The sequence below is a fragment of the Hyla sarda genome, chromosome 6 (genome assembly GCF_029499605.1).
Source record: "Hyla sarda isolate aHylSar1 chromosome 6, aHylSar1.hap1, whole genome shotgun sequence".
Taxonomy (NCBI): domain Eukaryota; kingdom Metazoa; phylum Chordata; class Amphibia; order Anura; family Hylidae; genus Hyla; species Hyla sarda.
This window is the reverse complement of record NC_079194.1, coordinates 279,455,579-279,479,042: the sequence shown is the minus strand read 5'-3', so window position 1 is coordinate 279,479,042 and position 23,464 is coordinate 279,455,579. Positions and strand designations below refer to the sequence as shown.

General features: G+C 44.3%; 1 protein-coding gene across 2 annotated transcripts in view; it reads left to right on the top strand.

The window, feature by feature from the left end:
• Positions 1–23,464, top strand: part of LOC130277117 (EH domain-binding protein 1-like) — a 116,435-nt gene that overhangs the window by 50,659 nt on the left and 42,312 nt on the right. For both annotated transcript variants that reach the window (XM_056527467.1, XM_056527466.1), the window contains exons 2-4: positions 5,291–5,348; positions 10,238–10,333; positions 12,208–12,261. In XM_056527467.1, coding sequence (XP_056383442.1) covers positions 5,291–5,348; positions 10,238–10,333; positions 12,208–12,261 — 208 coding nt within the window. The remainder of the gene's footprint in view (positions 1–5,290; positions 5,349–10,237; positions 10,334–12,207; positions 12,262–23,464) is intronic.

Genomic DNA, 23,464 nt, shown 5'->3' with positions numbered 1-23,464 from the left:
AATGCTATGGTGTTTTTTTTTTTTGCTAAATAATTAATATATCTATTTATTCACTTAAATTCCTTTCTCTTTATAAGGCCAGCTTCACACATGCATATTACGGTGACAGGTGTCAGTATGGACCATCACCGACTTAACTGTACTTACAGAGATAGTGTTTGATTGAACTTGTAACACAAGAGAGAATTTATGTTTAACTATTTAATGAGAGATATTGCTGTTTTACCATTTATATGAGATATTACTTTAGTTAAATGTGTAAACCCACTCATTATTATGGGAGAACAGTCAGCGGAGCTGTGACCTCTCAGCAGTCAATTACTGGCATTGTGTATTTTTGCCATCAATGCCTGTTTTTTTTTTTTTTGAACTTGAGATGAGCACAAGGGAGCACTTTTTTCTTTTGTGGTAAACTTTTAGAAAAATATTAATAAATATGTTTTTTTTATGGCACTTCTTTCTTTGTATATTATTTTGTATTATGTCCCTTTCCAGGGTTCAAAGAAACAAGGAGCCTCCAAGGAGGTGGCAGACATCAAGAGGCGCTGGACATACTCGAAGGGTAAAATCCACTTTAATCACCCATCATGCAACGCGTTTCACAGATTATCTGCTTCATCAGGATAAAGCAGATAATCTGTGAAACGCGTTGCATGATGGGTGATTAAAGTGGATTTTACCCTCCGAGTGTGTCCAGCGCCTCTTGATGTCCGCCACCTCCTTGGAGTCTCCTTGTTTCTTTGTGCATCTGTTCGAAGGTGGACCGGCTGCCGGCATACTCCCACACAAGCCCTTTTCCATTGTTACACTTGGCGAGTGTAACATTCTGGGTGAGCATTGTAATTACCTCTGTTCACCCTTGTTTTTAGTGGTAATGCGCTAGGTAGCGCCCTCTCTATTTTCTTGCTTTCCAGGGTTCGACTTTCCAGCTTGTTTTTGGCTTGAACCCTTGTCTGCTGATTTTGTGCTTAGTCTGTTTGTCTCCCAACCGGCCTGTCTGACTTTTTCTGATGCCCCTGCACTGAGTTCAGCATAGGGACCATTGGGGGCTGCCATTTAGGGCGGATCATCCATAATCAAAAGTTTTGATTGTAATGATTAAGGCTCTGAGACCCTTGGGGATAAAATGAAGGGGAAGAAGCTAAGCACTCCAACTCTTTATTTATACCTGACTTTCCCTGGAGAGCTGAGCGCGTGGTGTATTGGCGTCCCTTATGAAGGCTCTATACCTGCAACAAAAGTTGAACATTTTCGTCCAATCTGTCATTTTTGCAAAAATTTGCCAATTTTCACCTTTTTGTACTGCCCTTGTCAATTTCTATCAATTGATTATGATTTATGTCAGAAACAGATGTAAATTATACCTGAAATCTATGTCACCTCGCAGTTGGCATAAAGTTCAAAAGAGCATGGACAGCCATGCGGCAAATGTATAAAATGGTCTTCATGAATTCACCCCTATGGGTGTGTACAGTGCACACTCCAGAATCCAAAAACAAAGGGCCCCCATGCTCATCTATGCTGCTGCTTCATTTCATTGGTGCGGGATCACAGCACCCAAAGCACTAACGTTCCAAGTCACCATGACATATCGAAAAAGAATTCCTAAATAATAGTTACCCTTTAAATACACATGTCGCAACGAGATGACAAATCGGTAACAAAATGAAATGTTAATACAGACAGGGCTGCCAACTCCTTTTGAAGTACCGAGTTCTGTCTATCTCCTTCTGGAGAGACTTGTTTCACATACATCAAAACGACAAATCTCGTATCTCTGGGGTTGTTTCTATAACATTTTTACATATGTAGAATTAGACAAGAGGAAGCAATGACTGAGGCGATGGGACCGATCAAAACCACATAAGCGCTGTCCGGGGACTTCTTTATTACTCTGCAGACCCCGTCTTTATTGAAGGAATTATCCTATGAACAATTTAATGTTAAAAGGAAAAGAATTTGTCATTTCATGTAATTTTTCTACTTGAATGGTTTAAAGTAGGGATCGACCGATATCGTTTTTTTAGGGCCGATACCGATACTCTGTGGAGGTTAGGGTCGATAGCCGATAACTTGTACCGATATTCCGGTATAAATTTTAGGCTATTTTTCCCCCCCCGCGACACCGCTGCAGATCATTGATTTAAAGCGGGCGATTTAAATCAATGCACTGCAGTGGCTTTTGCGGGGCCATAGGCCGCCACTGCCACCCGCTTCTCTCCCCCTGCCTGTCCGGGGGTCCTGAGACCTATCACTGCCACCGCTCCCCCCGCCGCGCCGCGTCTAGGGGTGCCTCCAGCTGTTCCAAAACTACTACTCCCAGCATGCCCGGACAGCCGTTGGCTGTCCGGGCATGCTGGGAGTTGTAGTTTTGCAACAGCTGGAGGGCCTACTGTAGGTATAGTATATTATACAGACCCCTGTCCATCCCAGAACCCTGACTCACCTTCCCAGTTGCTGCAGGGACCGTCCGGGGAGGGTGGTCCGGGCCATGCATCCTTCCTGTAGTGTCTGGCGGCATTCCGGGTGGAGGGTGAACCGGTGGAGGCTGTCCTTCTTCTCCACTCCGGGCAGGCTCTGGCCTAGTAACGCTGCATAGACGCCGCTGCGCAGTGACGCACGTGCGCAGCAACGCACCTGACGTCACGGCGTAGCGGCGTCTATGCAGCTTACTAGGCCGGAGCCTGCTCGGAGTGGAGAAGAGGACCCCCGGAGAAAAAGGACAGCCCGGACCGGTTCACCCTCCACCCAGAATGCCGCCGGACACTACAGGAAGGATGGATGGCCCGGACCACCCCCATTACGGGTAAGTTAAAAAAAAAATTATTGACTCGGAGGGTGGGGGAGGGGCCCGACCGGTATAGCGATATGGGCAAAAATCCATACCGTGGGAGAAAAAAAAAACGGTATCCGGTTGATACCGTTATACCGCCCAGCACTACGGTGGGGGGTGCAACGCGGTGCGGTGGGTTGGGGGGGCGGTGTATTATCGGCTTATCGGCAGGGTAATTGCCGATACCGATAATGCCCAAAATCGTGATTATCGGCCAATAATATCGGCCATACCGATAATCGGTCGATCCCTAGTTTAAAGAAAAGTTATGCTGGGCCGAGATACATAACTTTGACTTCAGTTATGTCCCTCCTAGCTTACCTATGGTTCTCCTAATCCCCAATGGTGTCCATGCATGCTCCATTTGTCTTCATAATTTCTCTTCTTTGCATTGGTGTGGCACATGAATTATTGGTGGTTATGTGGCCTTCAGGGGAGAAAGACTATAGGGCAAAACCCCAATTCAAGCCTGTGAATATTAGGAACTCTTTGGGGGAAAAATGGTTGATATGTTATAGCGCCCCCGCCTGGGGTAAGACACAAGTGACTAGGCACAGAAGTTATCTAGTGTGATTTTGGTAAGGCGCTAGATGTAGTAGTGCTGGTCTGTTCTTTCCTACTATAGTCAATGTTATTTTTGTAGTTTGTATATTATGTATGTTGGATGGGAAAAGCCTTCAAACTTACAGACATATACAGTGATCCCTCAACTTACAATGGCCTCAACATACAATAGTTTCAACATATAATGGTCTTTTCTGGACCATTGTAACTTGAAACCAGACTCAACATACAATGCTATGGAATCTGCGAAACATGTCAATGGCTGGAAGAACCGACCAATCAGAATGGATATTTCACTGGTAAAACCTGTGTATTCCTAAAGTGCATGAATTGACTGGTGTCTGGTAGCGCCCCCTACAGTACAGGGATGTATTACATGTTCTGTACTCTTTACCTGTGCCAGGGTTAGCTGCTCCACTGGACACCAGGTGAGGGCGGCTCCATTTTCCTTTTTTTAGGACATTGCGTGTTCTGTACTGGACCCTGAAGAAGCTTCTGTCCTCTACATAGACCAGTGTTTCCCAAAGAGGGTGCCTCCAGCTGTTGCAAAACTACAACTCCCAGCAACTCCCAAAACTACAACTCGTCCTGGAACCATTTAATATTGTAACTTGTGGGACTACTGTATTTAGCTGCACTTACTGACACAAATGATGGATTAAGCTAGGGTTACACCGTGACATGGATTGCACAACAGCAAACCACATCTCATGTAACCAAAATATTTGTGCAAGACTCCTGGTTACACAACTTAACGTAACTGTGATTTGGCTGTAAAAAAATTAGGATAGCCAAAGTGCAGAGAATCACAAGCAGGTTGCATGCGACTTATACTGAGGTCATGTTTGGAAAAGTCAAGTGTCATTTGTCAATTGGCAACCCAAAAAAGTCATCAAGCTTGGACTTTATCCTGTTACTGTCACATCATGTCACAGGGGTTTATGCGACTACCAAATTCACTGTGTAGCCCTAGCCTTATTGGTAAAAAAAAAAAGGGTTGGACCCCACCAAGCACGAATTCAAGGCCTATTTTAAACCCACTCATGGGTGTCCGCAGGTTGGGGTTGGACCCCACCAAGCACTAATTCATGGCCTATTTTAAACCCACTCATGGGTGTCCGCAGGTTGGGGTTGGACCCCACCAAGCTCTAATTCATGGCCTATTTTAAACCCACTCATGGGTGTCCGCAGGTTGGGGTTGGACCCCACCAAGCTCTAATTCATCGCCTATTTTAAACCCACTCATGGGTGTCCGCAGGTTGGGGTTGGACCCCACCAAGCACAAATTCATGGCCTATTTTAAACCCACTCATGGGTGTCCGCAGGTTGGGGTTGGACCCCACCAAGCACTAATTCATGGCCAATTTTAAACCCACTCATGGGTGTCCGCAGGTTGGGGCAAAGGGGGCTCTTTTGATATCACAGGTATACTCGACATCTGGCTGTGTATAGATCGGGCTCGGAACTAGATCCCACTCCATACCTGGTGGCTCCTAGCTGGTTTCAGTAGCTGAGGGCCACTGCTATCAAGAAGATCACTGTATGATGGCTATTTTAACTGTTGTCTGCCCTCCTGTAGACAAAACACATGCTCTCCTGTAGGTAGACATGAATGGAGGGGGTGGGGCTTGATGTCACGAGGGGGCGTACTGTTTGAATGCAGGGTGGGGCACAGGTGCCGCATGGAGAGAGCGGGGAGGTCCCAGCGGATAGGGGATAATATGTCCTTAGGCGGACCACCCTTTTAAAACCCCTGACTGAAATTCAGACCAAAAAATGTGTGTGAACCTAACTTTTGCTTATTTTTAATCTTTTATTTTCTGTTTAAAGAATCATATAACCTGTTGCTTTTTTTTTTATTAACTATTGTTTTTATTTTCACATTTTTCCTAGGCAACCGGATAAAATAGTAGTTGTTTGGACTCGCAGGAACAGAAGAGTTTGCTCCAAGGTATCCATATCTGTGGTCGTCTACATTCTCTCTCTCTCTCTAAATACCAAGTTCCCTGTTATGTTGCCCTAAAGGGTTCCTATAGCTTTGGATAGCTTCCTCACAAGGAGCTTTGCTTCTTATATTGTTTATTTTACTTATTTTATGCTCTAATATATTCTTCTTTATCTTTGGCTACAAACACTGATGCTATTGCTGAACATTATGGTAATTTATTGTCTTGTCTTACTGTGTTTGTTCTATTTACCCTTTAGGTGATATGCGTTCCCTACTGTTGTGTACCCTTTCATTCTCCCCATTGTTCTCCCTTGCTTTGTTATACTAGTTACAATTACTGAAATATAAACACGTGCACTCCGCCCCGCCAAGAGCGCATGTTTATTTTCATAAAGAAAGGCGAAAAAGCTGTTGCCAAACACCACTGGCAGCTGCTTATCTCCCAAAGGAAAAAAGAATGGGGTGTCCTAAAACCAACATGCTCAATCCCTTTTTCCCTAATAGTATAGTGAATACTAGGGGACAGCTGTAAGGCCCCTAAATACATCAAATCTTCATCTACATTTTTCAGGTATCTTATCCTATGCCGAACATGTTTTTGTTTTATGTTTGGTTTTTAGTTTTTTTTGTTTTATGTTTTTTATTTTTTATTTGGGGGAAGAACCGATCCTGAAAAACAGGAACAAAGCACAGATACTTATAATAAATGCTAGAGCTACATCCATGGGTCAACTTCATTGTGGGTCACCTCCTCATATTACAAACCAGTTCTGGAAGGGATACATTTCTTTAAGCTTGTGTTGCTAGTTATTTTTGTTCTCTTTTAAACTAGCCAATTTAAGACAATTATAAATGTAATCCAGACAAGCTGTCATGTACGTTGCCTGTTATTATGGGAAAGCGATCCCTTCTGTTTCCTATGACAGCTATCTCAATGTCAGTGTCACTGAGAAAGTTTCTATTCTAATAAAAAAATAAATAAATAAATAAAGATCATTCATGTATGCGCCCTTGTAGGCTGTAGTCAGAGGTATATACTCATTTTGAACTATAAATATTTTTGTAAAGCTTCCTTCCATTGTTAGTTTACTCTCTACAGGTCTGATCACTACATTAAAAGCATGAGATCATCAGATAACGGTTTTGTGTTAAGTATGTCTTTTTTTTAGGTGATTATTCTAATTTTCTGCTTTACTATCTATGTGTACCTGTTATTTTAGACCTTTTTTTTTTTTTTTTTAAACCTGCATGGTTTGTGTACATTAAAGAGTATCTGTCATGATCTTAGGGTGCTTTCACACTACGATTGTAGTGTACAGTTGCTGGATCCGATTGGGAGGGGCGAAAACCGGCCGCTGCCGTATCCCAGCCGGATCCTGCCCGAACCCCATTCATTTCAATGAGCCGACCAGAGTCAAACGTTGACTCCGGTTGTCTCGTTTTTCCCTGTATACAGTTTTCTGACCAGACCTAAAACCGTGGTATACCTTTTGATTAATGAAGTGGTTTACAAATATGTTCGGAATCACATGGAGGGAAGGTATTTGGAATGACAGTAGTTGTCCAAAATAATCTTGAAATCTTACAATTTTCTTTGTAACCACTAAGCCTAATAAGATGACAGGTCCTGTGCTGTAGAGATTACTTCTAAGAAGTCTTCTCCTTAGCATCACAGATAGGAGTACAGTGAAAGGTGACACCAGTAGATAGATGAGAAGAAATCGGGTCATTTACAACAGATGATGGTAACAGCTCCCCTCCTGCTCCTCCCTGCAAACTAACTTCTACACAGGTCACAGAGCATACCTAGAAAACTCTCCCATAAAGGTCAACAAGTCCACTTTAGTTTATTGATTCCTGTGTCCATGTAGCTGCTGTAAAGTATATCCCTAAATGCTGTTAATAGAGCAGAGCAGAAGCTCAGGCAATATGTCCACCATAATGTACAAAAATTTTATAAAAATACTACAATCAGAAAATGGGAACAAAAAGAACACGTTTCAGTATCTGACTGGGATCAGAAATGAAAATCTAAGGGACACATTCCCTTTAATATTGCTTAGCGTGTAAAAATCTTTCCAATCAGAATTCTCCACTTTTCCTTGTAGGTTAGCTACACTATTTGATGTTCCTCTGTGTCCTTTCTTTGAAGTCTATCAGTGACTCAACCCGTAATACATTCCATTATGGGGTGTATACATTTAAAAATACATCTGAAGGAATGGAGATTGTGTGCACTCTTTTTCATGGCAGGAATTGGCTTTTGTATAGAATAAGAAAGAAACACAACACGCATATCTAAGCAATGATTATATAAATACCTAAATATATCTAAAGTTACTCCTGTCTGTACATTTAAAGGGAATTTTCCAGAGTTTTGAATTGATGGCCTATCCTCAGTAGCCATGAATATCTGACCGGTGGGTCCGATACCTGGCACCTTTGTATATACGTGCTGCGACGCTCGTTTATACAAAGAACAGAGCCAGATGAAGACAGCTTCATACATTGTGTAGTGGCCATGCTGGGATACTGCTGCTTAGCTCTTTTTAAAGTGTGTATGTTGGTACCATTGCTCTTGGAAACAGCTAATTGTCGGGGTGTCAGATGTTGCCAAACCACCGATCAGATATCCCCAGGATAGGTCATAAATCCAGAAGTCTAAAAAAAAAAAAACCTTTAAAGAGGTATTCTAATTTGGATAACAATTATCCCCTATTCTGTGCATATTGGGGAAGTGTCAAATCGAGGGGGGTCTGACTGCTGGGACCCCCTGTCATCTCGAGTTCAGCGTCCTGAATTGTCTTGAATGGAGCAGTGAATTGCTCAAGTGTAACGTTGATCCATTCATTTTCTATGGAGCTGGTGAAGGTAGTGAAGCATTGTACTCAGCATCTTCGGCATAGACAATAGATAAAAAATGGCACAAGATATTAAAGGAATTGGCGCTCAAGGTACTTGAGCACCAATTCCTTTGATATCTTGTGCAATTTTTTTTTTTGTCACCTTGGGTATATGTGACAGCTTGGCTAGCCCGGCCTTTATTGATTTCCACTAGGGTTAGAGCCTCCCCTCCATCTTCTCTATTAAAGGAGTAGTGCAGTGAAATATGACTTGTTCCCTATCGAAAGGATAGGGGATAAGGTATAGATCACAGGGGGTCTGACCCTTGGGACCTCCTGCGATCACCTGAACGGGACCCCGGCAGTCTTCAGGAAGTGCCCATTTCGACCCCTGCAGGAAGGCGCGGCCGACACGCCCCCCTCCAGATATCTATACCTCTCTGCTGGGCTCCATTCAGGAGATCACAGGGGGTCCCAGCGGTCAGACCCCCCCGCGATCTATAACTTATCCCCTATCTTTTGGATAGGGGATACGTTATTTTTCTCTACAGAACTCCTTTAATGAATGAAAAATGATTTGAGGCCCCTCCCCCCACCAAGCCCACACCCCACCCTCTTCCTGCAATCTGACACTTTAAATAAGGGATAAGTGGTCCAACTCGGAATACCCCTCTAACATATAGATGCCTGATCTATACTTACAATATATATGGCTACATTTTGTATAGACTATAAGACGTTATGATCAGGACTAGGTTGCCACTGCCGTTGTGCTCCAACCCATTCAGGGCCCGTTTGGTGCCAAAGAAAAAAGCCGAACCCTAAATGGGTTGGAGCACAGCTGACACTGCCGGGTCTTAACAGATCCCATTGACTTGCCTTCTTCCTCTACCTCAGTACCATCTCAATGACAAGTCTGCTGGATCACATCCATGTAGACTCCTTGTAAACGAAGCCATATCTCTATATACAGTATCTGTAACCAAAACTCCCTCCGGTCCACTCACCACTTCCCTGACTACACAAATGGAAGTTTTATGTTATTTGACAAGTTGCTGAACTTCCACTTTTCACTAAAAAGTATCTCCTGACCATAAAAAGGACTTTTATCTTGATAGGAGCAATTGTTTTCTAATATTCCAGTTAACAGCTTTATTACTATTGACTGTCAGGACATCGATCTAGGCTTACTATTTATAGTTCTATGTGTAATAAGAAATCTTTATAACATTTTGCCTGACATTATGTTCTTTATGATGACAAAGTTTATTGCTGCCTTTATGGCCTCATAGTTTTGAACACAAAAATGCTAAACCTAAAAATGCTATAGGTGTTTCCTGCTTTTTTTCACACTTTCGTTCCCATTGTGTGTCCATTCAGTCCATTCCTTTTGTCCCTTTGTGATGAAAGAACAAATATATCTGTATACCCTATTAGCCAGTAAATACAAATGGTAAAACATGAAAGTTCTCAGTGGTTGATACCTTATAATGGATGATGACAAAAGGCGAGCTTTTCAGATATGCTACAGCCCCTTCATCAGACTTCATGGTTTAACACAATATCTGAAGAAACATATTCAGCAGTTTAGAGATAAGGAGTGTGTAAATTCTGGTGTCTAGTGATAGTTATCCGGTCCATTGTTTTGATGTCCTCACAATCAGAAACGTTGAGGACATCAAAACAATGGACCAGATAACTATCACAGGACACCAAATGTTCACATTTATAGCCTCAGTTGTGTAATCCCCCCTAACATATGAATACATCTGTTTTCCTTCACTTGTCTACTGTATTACCACCTATGTCCTCTTGCAAATAAATCTGTATTTCTTCAGATACTGTATAATTCCATGCCTGATGAAAGGGCCATAGCACACCTCCGAAGTTCGCCTATTGTTATAATCTATTTCGGCGAGCCATTAAAATTAAATAAAAAAGTGAAATAAAATAAAAAAATGTAAACTACTGAGAACTCAAAATTTTTTAGCATTTCCTTTTGTGTCATTCATTCATGCCAAAGTGTAAATGCTATACTGTTTTATTCAGGCTCATAGCTGGCAGCCGGGGATCAAGGATCCTTTTCGTGGATCGGTTGTGTGGGCTGTTCCTGAAAATGTGGACATCACAGCAACACTATATCGAGTAAGTGGTCAGAATAATGAAAGAAATTCATGATAAGAATTTTGATTTCTTAATAAAATATGACAATATAAAATTGGCAAACAAATGCAATCGCTGTGCCACTAATTCACAGAACTATCATATAAGGCTATGTTCACACATTCATGTGGCAATTTGGTTTGGATTTCGGTCAGTTTTGATTGAAAGGTTACCACAGCGTGCAGCATTATTCGTCGTTCTGCTAACACGGTTGAACACAAGAATGTAGCTACTGCCAACTTTATTGGTGACACTACGCTATTTATGTACCACACCACGCAAAGTATGTGCAGGAGCAGGACTCCTGTCAAAAGTCGAGTTCCCTGCTCCTATACAGTGAGCGGCAGAGCATACAGTATAGTGTGCTTCGCTGCTTACTGAACACTGCTAGGTTGGGTTTTGAGTACCTAGACTGTATGCAGTGCTGCTCACCTATGGGCTGCTGTACACATTGTAGAGAGTGAGCAGCGATGCATACAGTTTTGCTGCTCACCTCGGGGTCAATGTAAACATTTCCCGCTGGTCCTGGTGCAGAGTGCCCGGCCCAACGAATGTAGAGTAGTGAGTGTCAGTGCATGTACTATGCATCTCCATTCATGTATAGTTATGTAGCTCACACCTGTGTGGCCCCTTCTCTCGTTGGTGGAGGTTTCTTCAGATGTCCATGACGTGGAGCCTATAGAGACATTTCCGATTAATACATTTCTGCGCTTTGCATTTTTTTTAAATGGTAGGGGAGCATTTCCCTATTTGGTTTAAGTAGTTACTGTTTGATACACGTCCCTATTGGCTGAGCTGAGCTCTTATAAAGGCACCTTGGTTCGGTTCACGTTTGCATTATTTGCTATATGTCAAGGACTCTGGTAGTAGAAGTGGCAGACAAGGCTCAACAGCTAAATGTTAAAGGAGTACTCCAGCCCTAAGACATCTTATCCCCTATCCAAAGGATAGGGGATAAGATGCCTGATTGCGGGGGTCCCGCCGCTGGGGACCCCAGGAATCTTTCATGCAGCACCCGCTATCATCAGCCTCCGGAGAAAACAAGATGAATCACGATCATGGGGCTGGAGTATTGTGACTTCACGGCTCCACCCCGTGGGGCATCACACTCCGCCCCCCTCTATGCAAGCCTATGGGAGAGGGCATTACAGCTGCCATGCCCCCTCCCATAGGCTTGCATTGAGGGGGCATGGTGTGATGTCACAAGGGGCGTGGCCTTGACGTCACGACCCCCGCATCCTGCACCGAGCGTTCAGAACAAAATGTTCCGAACACTGGAGCAGTGGAGTACCCCTTTAATGTCCATTCTATATCATTGCTCCCATGGCTTCTTATGATAGAAACAGAAGCCATTAACAGGGCATTAACATCTCACGTATCAAAATGACTGGTGTAAAGACTACACTTCCCAGAATGAAAGCCACCAGACTAAACCTCTGTGCAGAGGAATGCTGGGAGATTTCAGCTCTGAGAGAGAAGAACCACGAATTCTGCTTTATCTGTCCACCATGGCACATCTTGTAGCTCACTATGGGGATAAGTCATACAATCACTTTACAATAATACCCAATTTGCATTTTTTTCTATTTAATTACACTGTAAACTGGAAAGTTGTGCTTGAATGGGAGCGAACACTTTATATTACAGAGAGAATAGCCAATGGCTTGATCTCCATTAGACGCTCAACAGAGGACTCGCAGCAGAGGGAGCGAGATATCAGCCCGTAGGCCAATATTATATGTCATATAATATTATAATCATTTCATATTGCACAATGTGATAATCGCCAGGGGTAATATCATAGAGCGCTGGCCTAAAAATGGTTAATGATCCCTGAATTCCATTTTTGTTTGCAGGACCCACACTCCGATCACTTTGAGGAGAAAGAATGGACATTTCAAGTTGAAGGGGTAAGTGTGACCCCGTAGCCCGGTACTGTAATGTCTTCTCGCTCCATGCTGTCTCCATTGCAGGCTTGGGTCATCATTGTCGGTAATATCCTCATTAGCCATTAGTAATGCTTCCTAATCCCTATGGTTGTGTCACTTGGATGTGCAGCAATGTAATTACAACCAGGGGCAGCCTCCACTATTATACTGCCGGAGGCAGAGAGAGGCCTCCACCAGCCTGTCAGATTAACATGGCAGAAAAATATCACTGTGTTATTCAGAACAAGATTCAGGAGAGTGAATGTGCGTTCTACATGGCAGTTTAGTCACTTACAAGGCATTCGGAAAGTTTTCAGACCCTTTTTTACACATTTTGTTATGCTAAGGCCTTATGGTAAAATCAAAAAGGTTCAAGACCCCCGCCCCCCCCCCCCTCCCCTTCAATCTGCACTTTATACCCTTTAATGAGAATATGAAAGCGGAGATTTATGATTTTTTTGAAAATTTATTAGGAAGTAAAAACTAACATTTCTCATAGACATAAGTTTTCAGACCCTTTGCTAAGACACTTAAAGGGGTATTCTGGCAAAAAATATCTCATCCCCTATCCAATGTCTGATCGCGGGGTTCCCACAGCAGGGGACCCCCGTGATCTCCGGCACGGCACGAACTCCGCTCCGTGCCGGATGACTGGCGACTACAGCCATCATGCCCTCTCCATTCATGTCTATAGGAGGAGGCGTGGCGGCTACATACTAACCATCACGCCCCCTCCCATAGACATGAATGGAGGGGGCGTGGTGTGATGTCACAAATGCGGAAGCTCCAAGCTTGCAGGTTCCAGATGCCGGCACTGCCGGCCTGGAGATTGCAGGGGCCCCAGTGGTGGGACACCAGTGATCAGACATCTTATCCCCTATCCTTTGGATAGGGGACAAGATGTTTTTCTGCAGAGTACCCCTTTAAAATTTAGCTCTGGCTCCTCCCATTTCTCATGATCACCTTTGAGATGTTTCTACACCTTGATTGGAGTCACCTGTAGTATATTCAGTCAATAGGACATGATAAGGGAACACACAGCCCTGTTTTCATAAGGTCTTATAGCTAAGTCTAGCACCTACAGTATATATTTTCTCACAAATACCTCCTATCTGTTGCTCACTTGGTTTGTCATTCTGTGTTGTGGAGGGGGCGTGCCCTCACTCCGCATGACTCATCTTCCTCCCACAGTCTGCTGTGCATTGCTAGGTCTCTTCATCCAATCATGAGGCTGCTCTGCAGCCACCTCCTCCTTTTTTTGCATGCTGCCGTCTGATAGGACAGGAGTGAGCACAGAGGAGTGCTAGTCTCATCCTCCCTTACTGGACTTTGTCCCAAGCTGTGATTTACTTGGGATCAAGATGATTCTGCAACCAGACAGGATTGTGTTCTGTTTTTTTTGTTTTTTTTAAATAAGCCATGATTTCTATAAAAAGGAAATTACATTTTCTAAGGAAGTATATAAAAAAGGTACATTTTTTGCCAAGATGTACAACATATAAAAAGGTTTTTAAGTCTGACAGTGCCCCTTTAAGGGACCACTGTATTAACATGAATGGCATCAAAATCCCCAGAAGCAAAACCTGCATGATCTGGTGCAGATTTTCTGCTGTGCATTTTAGTGCAGAAACACTGTGGATCATCCACCCTGTGTGAACATACTGTAACGCATGTATGAGGTGGCAGAATCGATCTTTCGGGTTATTGTAAAGGGATTTGATTGTGCTTGGTTGTATTTGCTGTTTTGTTTTATTGTATTTTATGGTGTTGGGTGAGTGTCAATCAATGGCAAATGTTCTGTAAGTATGTTCATATGTTGCAGTTATCTTTTCTTTATTTATTCCAAAATGATACCAGTGTTCTCTATGTAATTCGTGTTATGTCATGTGCCCTGTGCACGTGTTTCATTGCACCATCCAGATTGAGGCGCTGAATGATTTATCACTTGTAAAGTGCTGAACTCCTCTTATAATATCAGCTCCAGTATCAGACACTACTAAGTGGCCAGAGAGTAACACTTAAGATTGGAGTAAACCGATCCTCTACTGCAGGGTTTCCCAACCAGGGGGCCTCCAGCTTTTGCAAAACTACAACTCCCAGCATGCCCAGACAGCTTGGAGGTGTAGTTTTGCAACAGCTGGAGGCACCCTGATTTCGTAACACTGTATTTAACTGTCAGGGGAAACATTTAGTACAGCCAAAGGCAGTCTAGGCATTCTGGGACATGTTGTTTTGGAACAGCTGGAGGCACACTGCTTAGGTAACACTGTATTACACTGTCAGGGGAGCTTTTAGCATAGCCAAAGTCTGTCCGGGTATGCTGGAAGGTGCAGTTTTGCAACAACTGGAGGCACCCTGGTTTGGTAACACTGTATTACACTGTCAGGGGAAACATTTAGTACAGCCAAAGGCTGTCTAGGCATTCTGGGATTTGTTGTTTTGGAACAGCTGGAGGCACACTGCTTGGGTAACACTGCTTTACAGCTTTTATTACTACTTTTGTTTGTAAAAACATGCATTTGAAAATGTACATAGTCTTCATATGTTCTCATCCAGAAGTAAGAAGTCAAGAGTGCTGTACGTACAACCACATGTAATGACATAAAATATTTGTCAGAAATTAAAATGCCTCTTAGGTCAATAACCAATTATATCAAACAAGAACAATGTAAATAGCACACCTAATATTAGAAGGGCCAAATTACACTTTTAGGTTATGTTCACACCTCAGAATGTCCGCACGGAAAATCTCCGGGCGTACAATCTGAAGACTGCATGTGCCGGCACAATATGCCGGCTCTAGGACCGCACGGTAATAGATGGCTGTGTATTCCGTGCGGAGTCCGCAGAAAGAATGGACACATGCATTCGTTCTGCAGACACGGAAATCGGAATTTCCGCACCAGAAAAATCTGGCGCAGAAATTCCACCATGTGCACAGTGCAGCAGAATCCCATTGAATACACTGGGACTCTGGGGCTGCAGAATCAGTCTCGGAATGATTCAACCCACCTGAATAGAACCGCTCATTAGGCCATGCTCACCTGGCGGAATTTCCAAGTCGAATTGGGCGAAAAAATTCTGCTAAGAAATAAGTTGCTGCAGAGTCCCAAAGTATTGCTGAATTTCAGTGGTGGAAACGTTTGCAACGGAAATCCTGATTCCAGCCTCCCCTGAAAGAATTCCTTCTGCAGAATCTGATTGGAAATGCATTGCTGTCTATCAAGACGGCGCATTCCAGAGCGGTCCTAGCGCTGACATGCTCTGCTGGTGACCGCTGTTTGTAGAATGTCCACCAAGATTTTTCAAGGCGGACATCCTGCAAAAAATGCAGAGTATGTAGGAAAAAAGCACCATCGATTCCAGGTGCTGCTAGCTCAAACAACACAGAGTCACAGAGTTTCTTGTCAAAGATCCACATATGGATCACTTTTATTGTAATAAAACAAAATAAAATTGATGACACATTTTGAGGGTAACCCCCTCTTCATCAGATCAGCAACTGATCCTGATCTGAGGAAGAGGGGGGTTAACCTCGAAACGCGTCATCAATTTTATTTTGTTTTATTACAATTTTATTTTGTTTTATTACAATAAAAGTGATCCATACATGGATCTTTGACAAGAAACTCTCTGACTCTGATGTTTGAGCAAGTAGCCCCTGGAATCGATGGTCCTTTTTTCCTACATACTCTGCATACTACTACAGGACAGCTCCCACTGACTCCTGAAGACCTTCCGGCTGAGCAGCAAGCCACATCAGTATACCTCAGCATTGAGGTGATATGCACAATTTTTTCTGCTTCAAGGTAAGCAACCACCTATAAGGGGCTTCATTTCCTGACTACTTTATAGCCACCATACCATTGGGTGATACACAAGGCTCCGTACGCAGTGTTTCTTTCTACATTACCACAGATCTTGCAAAAAATTCCGCCGTTGTGAACATGACCTAAGAGCTACACAGGTGGATCAAGTGGTGTCTCAAGCATCAAGGGCCTCATTAGTTGCATAAAGTCAAGTGCCTGGTATAAAGCCAATCAAATACCTGGATTGGCACTTTGTTGACGGAGACACGTTAGGCCACGTTCACATCAAGATTAGTGCCTCTGTGGCACAGATACGATTTCTAAAGCTCAAATCGGCTGCTCGTATATCTGTGCATAGACAGGCATGGACGCATTAACTACTATGGCCCACAACGACCTGATCGTAGTCAGCTAGTGACTACAATAGGGATATTTTCCAATTGACTTTTTTTACTCGGACCAAAAATCGCATTCAACCATGTTTTTTAGTCTGAGTCCAAAGTTGGAGGCGCTCATAAAATGAGCCGAACGTCAGGGTCACTAGCTGCTTATGATCGGGTCCATGCGGGCCATAGTAGTGAATGCATCCGTGCCTGTCCATGCACAGATACGACTGCAGCTAATTTGAGCTTTATAAATCGTATCTGTGCCTTAGAGACGTGGCCTTAGAAATTTTGCAAATCAAAAAAATGGTCTAAAAAGTTCTAAGATTTTTTCCAAGGAAAAGGAAACAACATAGTAAAGGCACAGAGTATTCCTGGAGATACAACTGGAAACATATTGGAAGTTCAATGCTAAAGGAATACTTGTTGGACTTGGCACAAAGAGGAAGCTATCACGGGCTGCCACCAGAATCCTGAAGAGGTAGGTGGTTAAAAAGCCTTAAAGGGGAATTCCGCCCCTAGACATCTTCATCCCCTATCCAAAGGACGTCACGACCCCCTGCCGCCTGCTTCCAGCGTTGGGAACAAAATGTTCCGAATGTTGTGGCAGCGGAGTATACCTTTTAAAGGGGTACTCTGCCCATAGACATCTTATCCCTTATCCTTTGGATAGGAGACGTAGGAAAGAGGAAAAAAAAAACAGGGGGCGCTCCCTTCGTTTACGTATATCGACTTAGTGTGACCCTCAACCACACCTTAGTGATATACTCACCAGATCGGATGGCAAGTCTTAGTCCCAGGTTTCCTGGGATCAACACTTGCAGTGGACCGGTGGGAATATGGTTTTAGTAGGTAATGGCTGCCGCACTCTGACCGGGACTGGACCCTTGCGCAAAGGCCAGTTGGAGCAACACATAGAAAATGAGAAAAACGGTCTTAGAGTCGCTGCGCAAAACATGGTCACAGATGGAAAGACTCGAGCCAGCACAGAACAATTAATATTTTATTTGACACAACGGATGATGCGTTTCAGCACACAGATAGTGCCTTCCTCAGGTCCAAACATACAGTGCAAATTCTGGGGTGGATCAGATGCAAGATTGCACTTGTGGGGTTCCTGTGATGAGCAGTGCTGGCGTGGGTCTGCTGGCGTGGGTCTGGCAGACCCACGCCAGCACCGCTCATCACAGGAACCCCACAAGTGCAATCTTACATCTGATCCAGAATTTGCACAGTATGTTTGGACCTGAGGAAGGGACTCTCTGTGTGCCGAAACGCGTCGTCTGTTGTGTCAAATAAAATATTAATTGTCCTGTGCTGGCTCGAGTCTTTCCATCTGTGACCACGTTTTGCGCAGCGCCTCTAAGACCGTTTTTCTTAATTTTCCACGCTTTGGATAGGAGCGACAGATTTGCAGGAAGATTTGGTGGCAGCAAACACTATGGTTGTAGTTTGTTGCGATTTACATTGTTTTTGTTTATTTGTTGGGTTTTTATTTTATTTCTAAAGGTTTGTAAATTTACTGTTAGGCTTCGGCAGGCTGGAGGTGGACCCTCTGTGTCAGCGAGGGATTGGCGTGGACCGTACCGGTGGACCGGTTCTAAGTTGCTACTGGTATTCACCAGAGCCCGCCGCAAAGCGGGATGGTCTTGCTGCGGCAGTAGCAACCAGGTCGTATCCACCGGCAACGGCTCAACCTCGCTGACTGCTGAGAAGGCGTGGGACAGAAGGACTAGACAGAGGCAAGGTCAGACGTAGCAGAAGGTCAGGGTAGGCGGCAAGGTTCGTAGTCAATGGTGATAGCAGAAGGTCGGGAAACACTGGTATGGCAAACACAGGAAACGCTTTCTCTAGGCACAAGGGCAACAAGATCCGGCAATGCTGGGAAGGGGAAGTGAGGTTATATGAGCAAGGAGCAGGTGGAAGCTAATTACAGTGATTGGGCCAGGCACCAATCAGTGGTGCACTGGCCCTTTAAATCTTAGAGAGCTGGCACGCAGGCGCCCTAGAGAGCGGAGCCGCGCACGCCAGGACGTGACAGCCGGGGACCGGGACAGATGAGTAGCTTGGGATGCGATTCGTGAGCGGGTGCGTCCCGCTATGCGAATCGCATCCCCGCCGGCAGTGTCAGTGCAGCGCTCCCGGTCAGCGGGTCTGACCGGGGCGCTGCAGAGAGGAAAACGCCGCAAGCGCTCCTGGGAGGAGCAGGGACCCGGAGCGCTCGGCGTAACATTTACATTGTATCTGCAGGACCACCACCAGCTCCAACCGGGGGTTTCAGTCTACTCAGACCCTTGAATGCCTAGTTATGCAGCAATATCGGAAGCAGTGGATGTAGCACTGCCCAAGAATTGCTGCTTATGGGGTCTAGGACAGCTGTGTAACCATCCCCTCAGTATCTGTAATTTTTACATACACTAGTGACTTGTAGTTGTTTTATCAGTGCTATACACCATCTAATGACTATAATTACCATTCCCTGCCATTGTCGGCCTTGTGCGTTGACAAGTTTACTCTGTTTATCTTCACACCTCCTCCGTGAGATATTCTGCTCTCACATTGTGTGTGTTGTCATGCTCTTAACATTTCGGTAATAGTGTTTATCAATAAAGCAAGTTTCAAGTTGCCCCCGTACAGGGGGAGGGGGGTTCCAGTTTTATATCAATTGTTTAACTTTTTATGCAATAAAAAGTTTGTCTACTTTTTAATATACTGTACTTTGGATTTGTTTGCTCTTATATCTATAGGCTCAGGAAAATTTACTGCATCCACCCCTGCCATGTCCCTTTAGTTCAGTAATCCATCAGTGACTACATTCATTGTATTTATTTATTTTTATTTATTTATTTATTTTTATACAAAGAGCAGATAGCTGCAATTTAAAATATCACTAAATAACCATATACACTCAGAGATGCACTGAATATACCGTATTTTTCGCCCTATAGGACGCACCGGCATATAAGACGCACCCAATTTTAAAGGTGCAAAATCTAGAAAAAAAAAGATTCTGAACCCAACAGTAATCTTCAACCTGCGGACCTCCAGATGTTGCAAAACTACAACTCCCAGCATGCCCGGACAGCCAACGGCTGTCCGGGCATGCTGGGAGTTGTAGTTTTGCAACATCTGGAGGTCCGCAGGTTGAAGACCACTGGATAGGAGGTAATACTCACGTGTCCCCCCCGCTCCGGACCCGTCACCGCTGCCCTGGATGTCGCCCTCCATCGCTGTCGCCGCGTCCCCGTGGTGTCCCCGACGCTCCGGACGTCTTCTTCCCCGGGATCCACGCTCTCCGTCGCCATCATCACGTCGCTACGCACGCCGCTCCTATTGGATGACAGGACGGCGTGCGCGACGACGTGATGACGTCGAAGGAGAGCGCCGGCCATGCAGGGGATCCCGGCACGGAGCAGACACCGAGGAGGCAGGTAAGGTCCCTCCTGCTGCAGCCGGGTCAGTGTCACTTTCGCTTAAGACGCGGCGGTCAGCTTTGATCGCCGCGTCTGAAGGGTTAATACAGGGCATCACCGCGATCGGTAATGTCCTCTATTAGCCACGGGTCCCAGCCTTTGATGGCCGCAGGGACCGCCGCGATAGGTGTGTATTCGCCGTATAAGACGCACCAACTTTTTCCCCCCAGTTTTGGGGAAGAAAAAGTGCCTCTTATACGGTGAAAAATGCGGTAGTCACTGGGAAGGAGATTTATCAAGCTCCGTAGTAGATTTTTTTTTTTGCGTACGTGTGACTTTTCTATACATGCTGCGGCTTTTTGATTTTTGCTTATTCCAAAGCACATTTCTGAAATCTGCTCAAGTAGTATTATTATTATTTTATTTTTTTTACTTTGCAGTGGTCATTTATTTATCAAATGCGATACAGCTTCATGCACATTTTGGGGTGGGTAACGTACTGAGACTTTTTTTTTTTGTGTGGCTTCACTACTGTTTATGTGCCAGTTAGTGCTGCAATGTCTTCCTTCCTGACGAAAACTCTGTCCTCAGCGCAGCGAAGCAAGACTCCGCCCACCTACGTCACAAAATGCGGGCTCAAAATTAAACAAAAAAAGCCTCCAGAGTACGGATATTCATGGTGCGGCATAGTATGTTTTTAATATTTTTTTAATTTCTGAAGAGGGTGGATGAGTTGTTGCCTAATAGTTGGAGTGCGGCTATTTAGTGCCAGGTAGGCCAGTCAGGGTGTCACTCGATGCGGTACGCCCCCCCACGCCCTCCCCGTCACTCTCTAGCAACGCTACTGGTAATTAAGGGTAGATAAATAACTTCGGCTATTAACATAAGGGAAAACTTTTGTGCTTTAAAAAATGCTTTTGTAAGCGGGTTTCCCGGGTTTTGCTTACGTGCGATTTATTTATCAAGGTCTTGCGACTATTTGATAAATTAGTCGCATGTAAGCAAAAGTAAGTTAAAAAAATTGTCATATAAAAGCCAAACGTTGGAAAAGAATGATAAATCTCCTTCTAGAAGACTGCTGAACACAATGGACTTGGCATGAGAAGGCCACAGTATGTGTTGGCATGCTACTCCGCCTGTGTACACCAAAAGTTGGCTAGTTTTTAAATGTAAATGTAGCCTAGTTCTCACAGCTGAGAGTTTACTACAGTTGTTTCCAGTCAAAATAATCCTTCATGAGATAAAAACATCATTATCAGCATTATGCATCTGTACATCAGTGTCTTTCCCGGTAGTTTTTGTTTTGCTGGTGAATCCCTACTCTTGTTGTTCTACAGAACCCTGGTTGGGAAACACTGCTTCCTTGTCTAGACCAGATAGATCTGTAGCCATCTCTCAGGATAGTTGTACAGCTGGCTGCTTGTTTGGTGCTCACATGTTCTGAATGGTAGGTGGAGGAGCAAGCCACTGCCAGATTAGTCTGGTGACCACTAGTGTTGCGAATTCGAATATGGCCTATGCCGCTCAACACTAGTGACCACTTATCTCTCCTAGAACAAAGAGATCGGACAGTTAAAATTCCGCACACTCCCTGGATGGGGGAAGTCAGGAAGCCTATATATATATCATTGGACTAGTCCCTTGAAATTGGGGGCTTCTACCAACACATTAAAAAAAAGTGTATGGGGGCCTTAGGAGGAGCTGCCTAGAATGACACACATATTGTAATTAAATAGATAACTTTATGACTATATTAAAGGAGAACTCCAGAATATAAAAATTGTTCCCCATACTGCCAGCAGTAAAAAAATAAAGATGTACATACCTTCCTCCGCTCCCCCGGGGCCTCCGGTAACTGTCTCTGGTCTCTGCCGTGATCCTCTTCCTGGTTGCCGGCGGTCGGCGAGTCATACTGCACTCAGCCAATCACCGGCCACAGCAAAGTCCCGACTCGGCCAGCGATAGGCTGAGCGGCAGTGTGACGTTTTTGGCCCCGGCAGCAGGTGCCGGTGTAGTGAAGAATTTTGTGTCCTGAAGCGTTCTCACACTGCCGCTCAGCCTATCCCCGGCCGAGTCGGACTTCGCTGCGGCTGGTGATTGGCTGAGCGCAGTATGATTCTCCGACCACCGGCAACCAGGAAGTGGATCGCGGCGGAGAAAGGAGCCGGTTACCGGAGGCCCCGGGGGAGCGGAGGAAGGTATGTACATCTTATTTTTTTTACTGCCGGAAGTATGGGCAAAATTTTTATATTCTGGAGTTCTGGAGTTTATATTCTGGAGTTCTGGAGTTCATATTTATGGCTATATTAAGTTATGATTTTACTGACTAGTTATTGTGCCAAAGTGACTGGTGGCTCACAGCCTATTCCACCATGCCTCTTTGGGTTTCTAAGATGGTTCTCACAGCGTTGTACCAGTCACTGAATTACTCTGTGTAATGTCCGTTTTTGTGTTTTTACATTTTTACATTTTAGGTCCTGTTCAGACTTTGTTTTTATGTATGAACAGTTTCTGTGCTAATTCTAACCCTCCAGCCCTGGGAGGTGTAAAAGGCCTCTTCAAGTGTTACTGGCTGCTGGTGATAAGTGCATTACTCTGGCTGTTTTAGGCTGTCTGTTAATATCTGTGTTTTAACCATGGTTTGATGCCTGTTTGACATAGATTTTAGCATGCTTGGCTTTAAGTACATCTGTCGGTTTTTAAGATTATGTATGTCCGTTCTGCTTCAACCTTGTTATCTTAGTCTGTGTTCACACTACGAGTCTTGCTTTTACCCGTGCTCTGTATTTAGTATTCCTGTTTAGAGTCTAGAGACCTGTATTCCTCCATGTTTTGGAGTTTGGCTTTTAAAGTTTTCTCAGGAGTCTATTTAGACTCATCCGGTTCTCAGTCTAGTGTTCCGTGTATTATATTTCTGTTTCCTTCTAGGCCAGTATCTTGATCACACGGTGGAGTGTGCCCGCTGGCTTGGAGTCTATTTGGCTTTGGTATTGATGTCCTTCCATATTTGGAGTGGGGAGTCTAGCTTGTTCTTTGTTCAGCATTCAGCGTGAACTGTGTTCTATGTTTTCTGACCTGTTTAGAGTTTGACATTCAGTTAATCTGTTCATCCCCTGCATCTCCTGGTTTTTGCTGTATACTTATTCCATACCTAGTCTTGCATATTTTTTTATATCTGCCATTTTTCTTGATTCCGGTTTCTGAAATGTATGTTAGTTCGCTATATCCTGCCCTGTTTGTATATTTATATCCTGCCTGGTTTATCTGGTTGTTTGGTTGTATTCCCGTTACGTTTCTGACCTGTCCCCGACTATGTACTGTATATTTGTGTACCTTTACGCCCATAGCACTTTAGCGCAAGAAGGGACCGGCTCCAAGTTGTCAGTCCACCGTTTGGGGCGGATGGGCAAGTAGGTAGGGAGAGTGTTTCTAGGGACAGTTTAGGGCTCACTCTCCCTGTCCATCCCCGGTCATGACACTATGAACTATGTTACCATGTTACACTCTGCACCTCCATAGGTCGTCAGGGCAGCTACACCATTTTATGGATCCTGACTACCCATTCCTGTTTAACATGCAT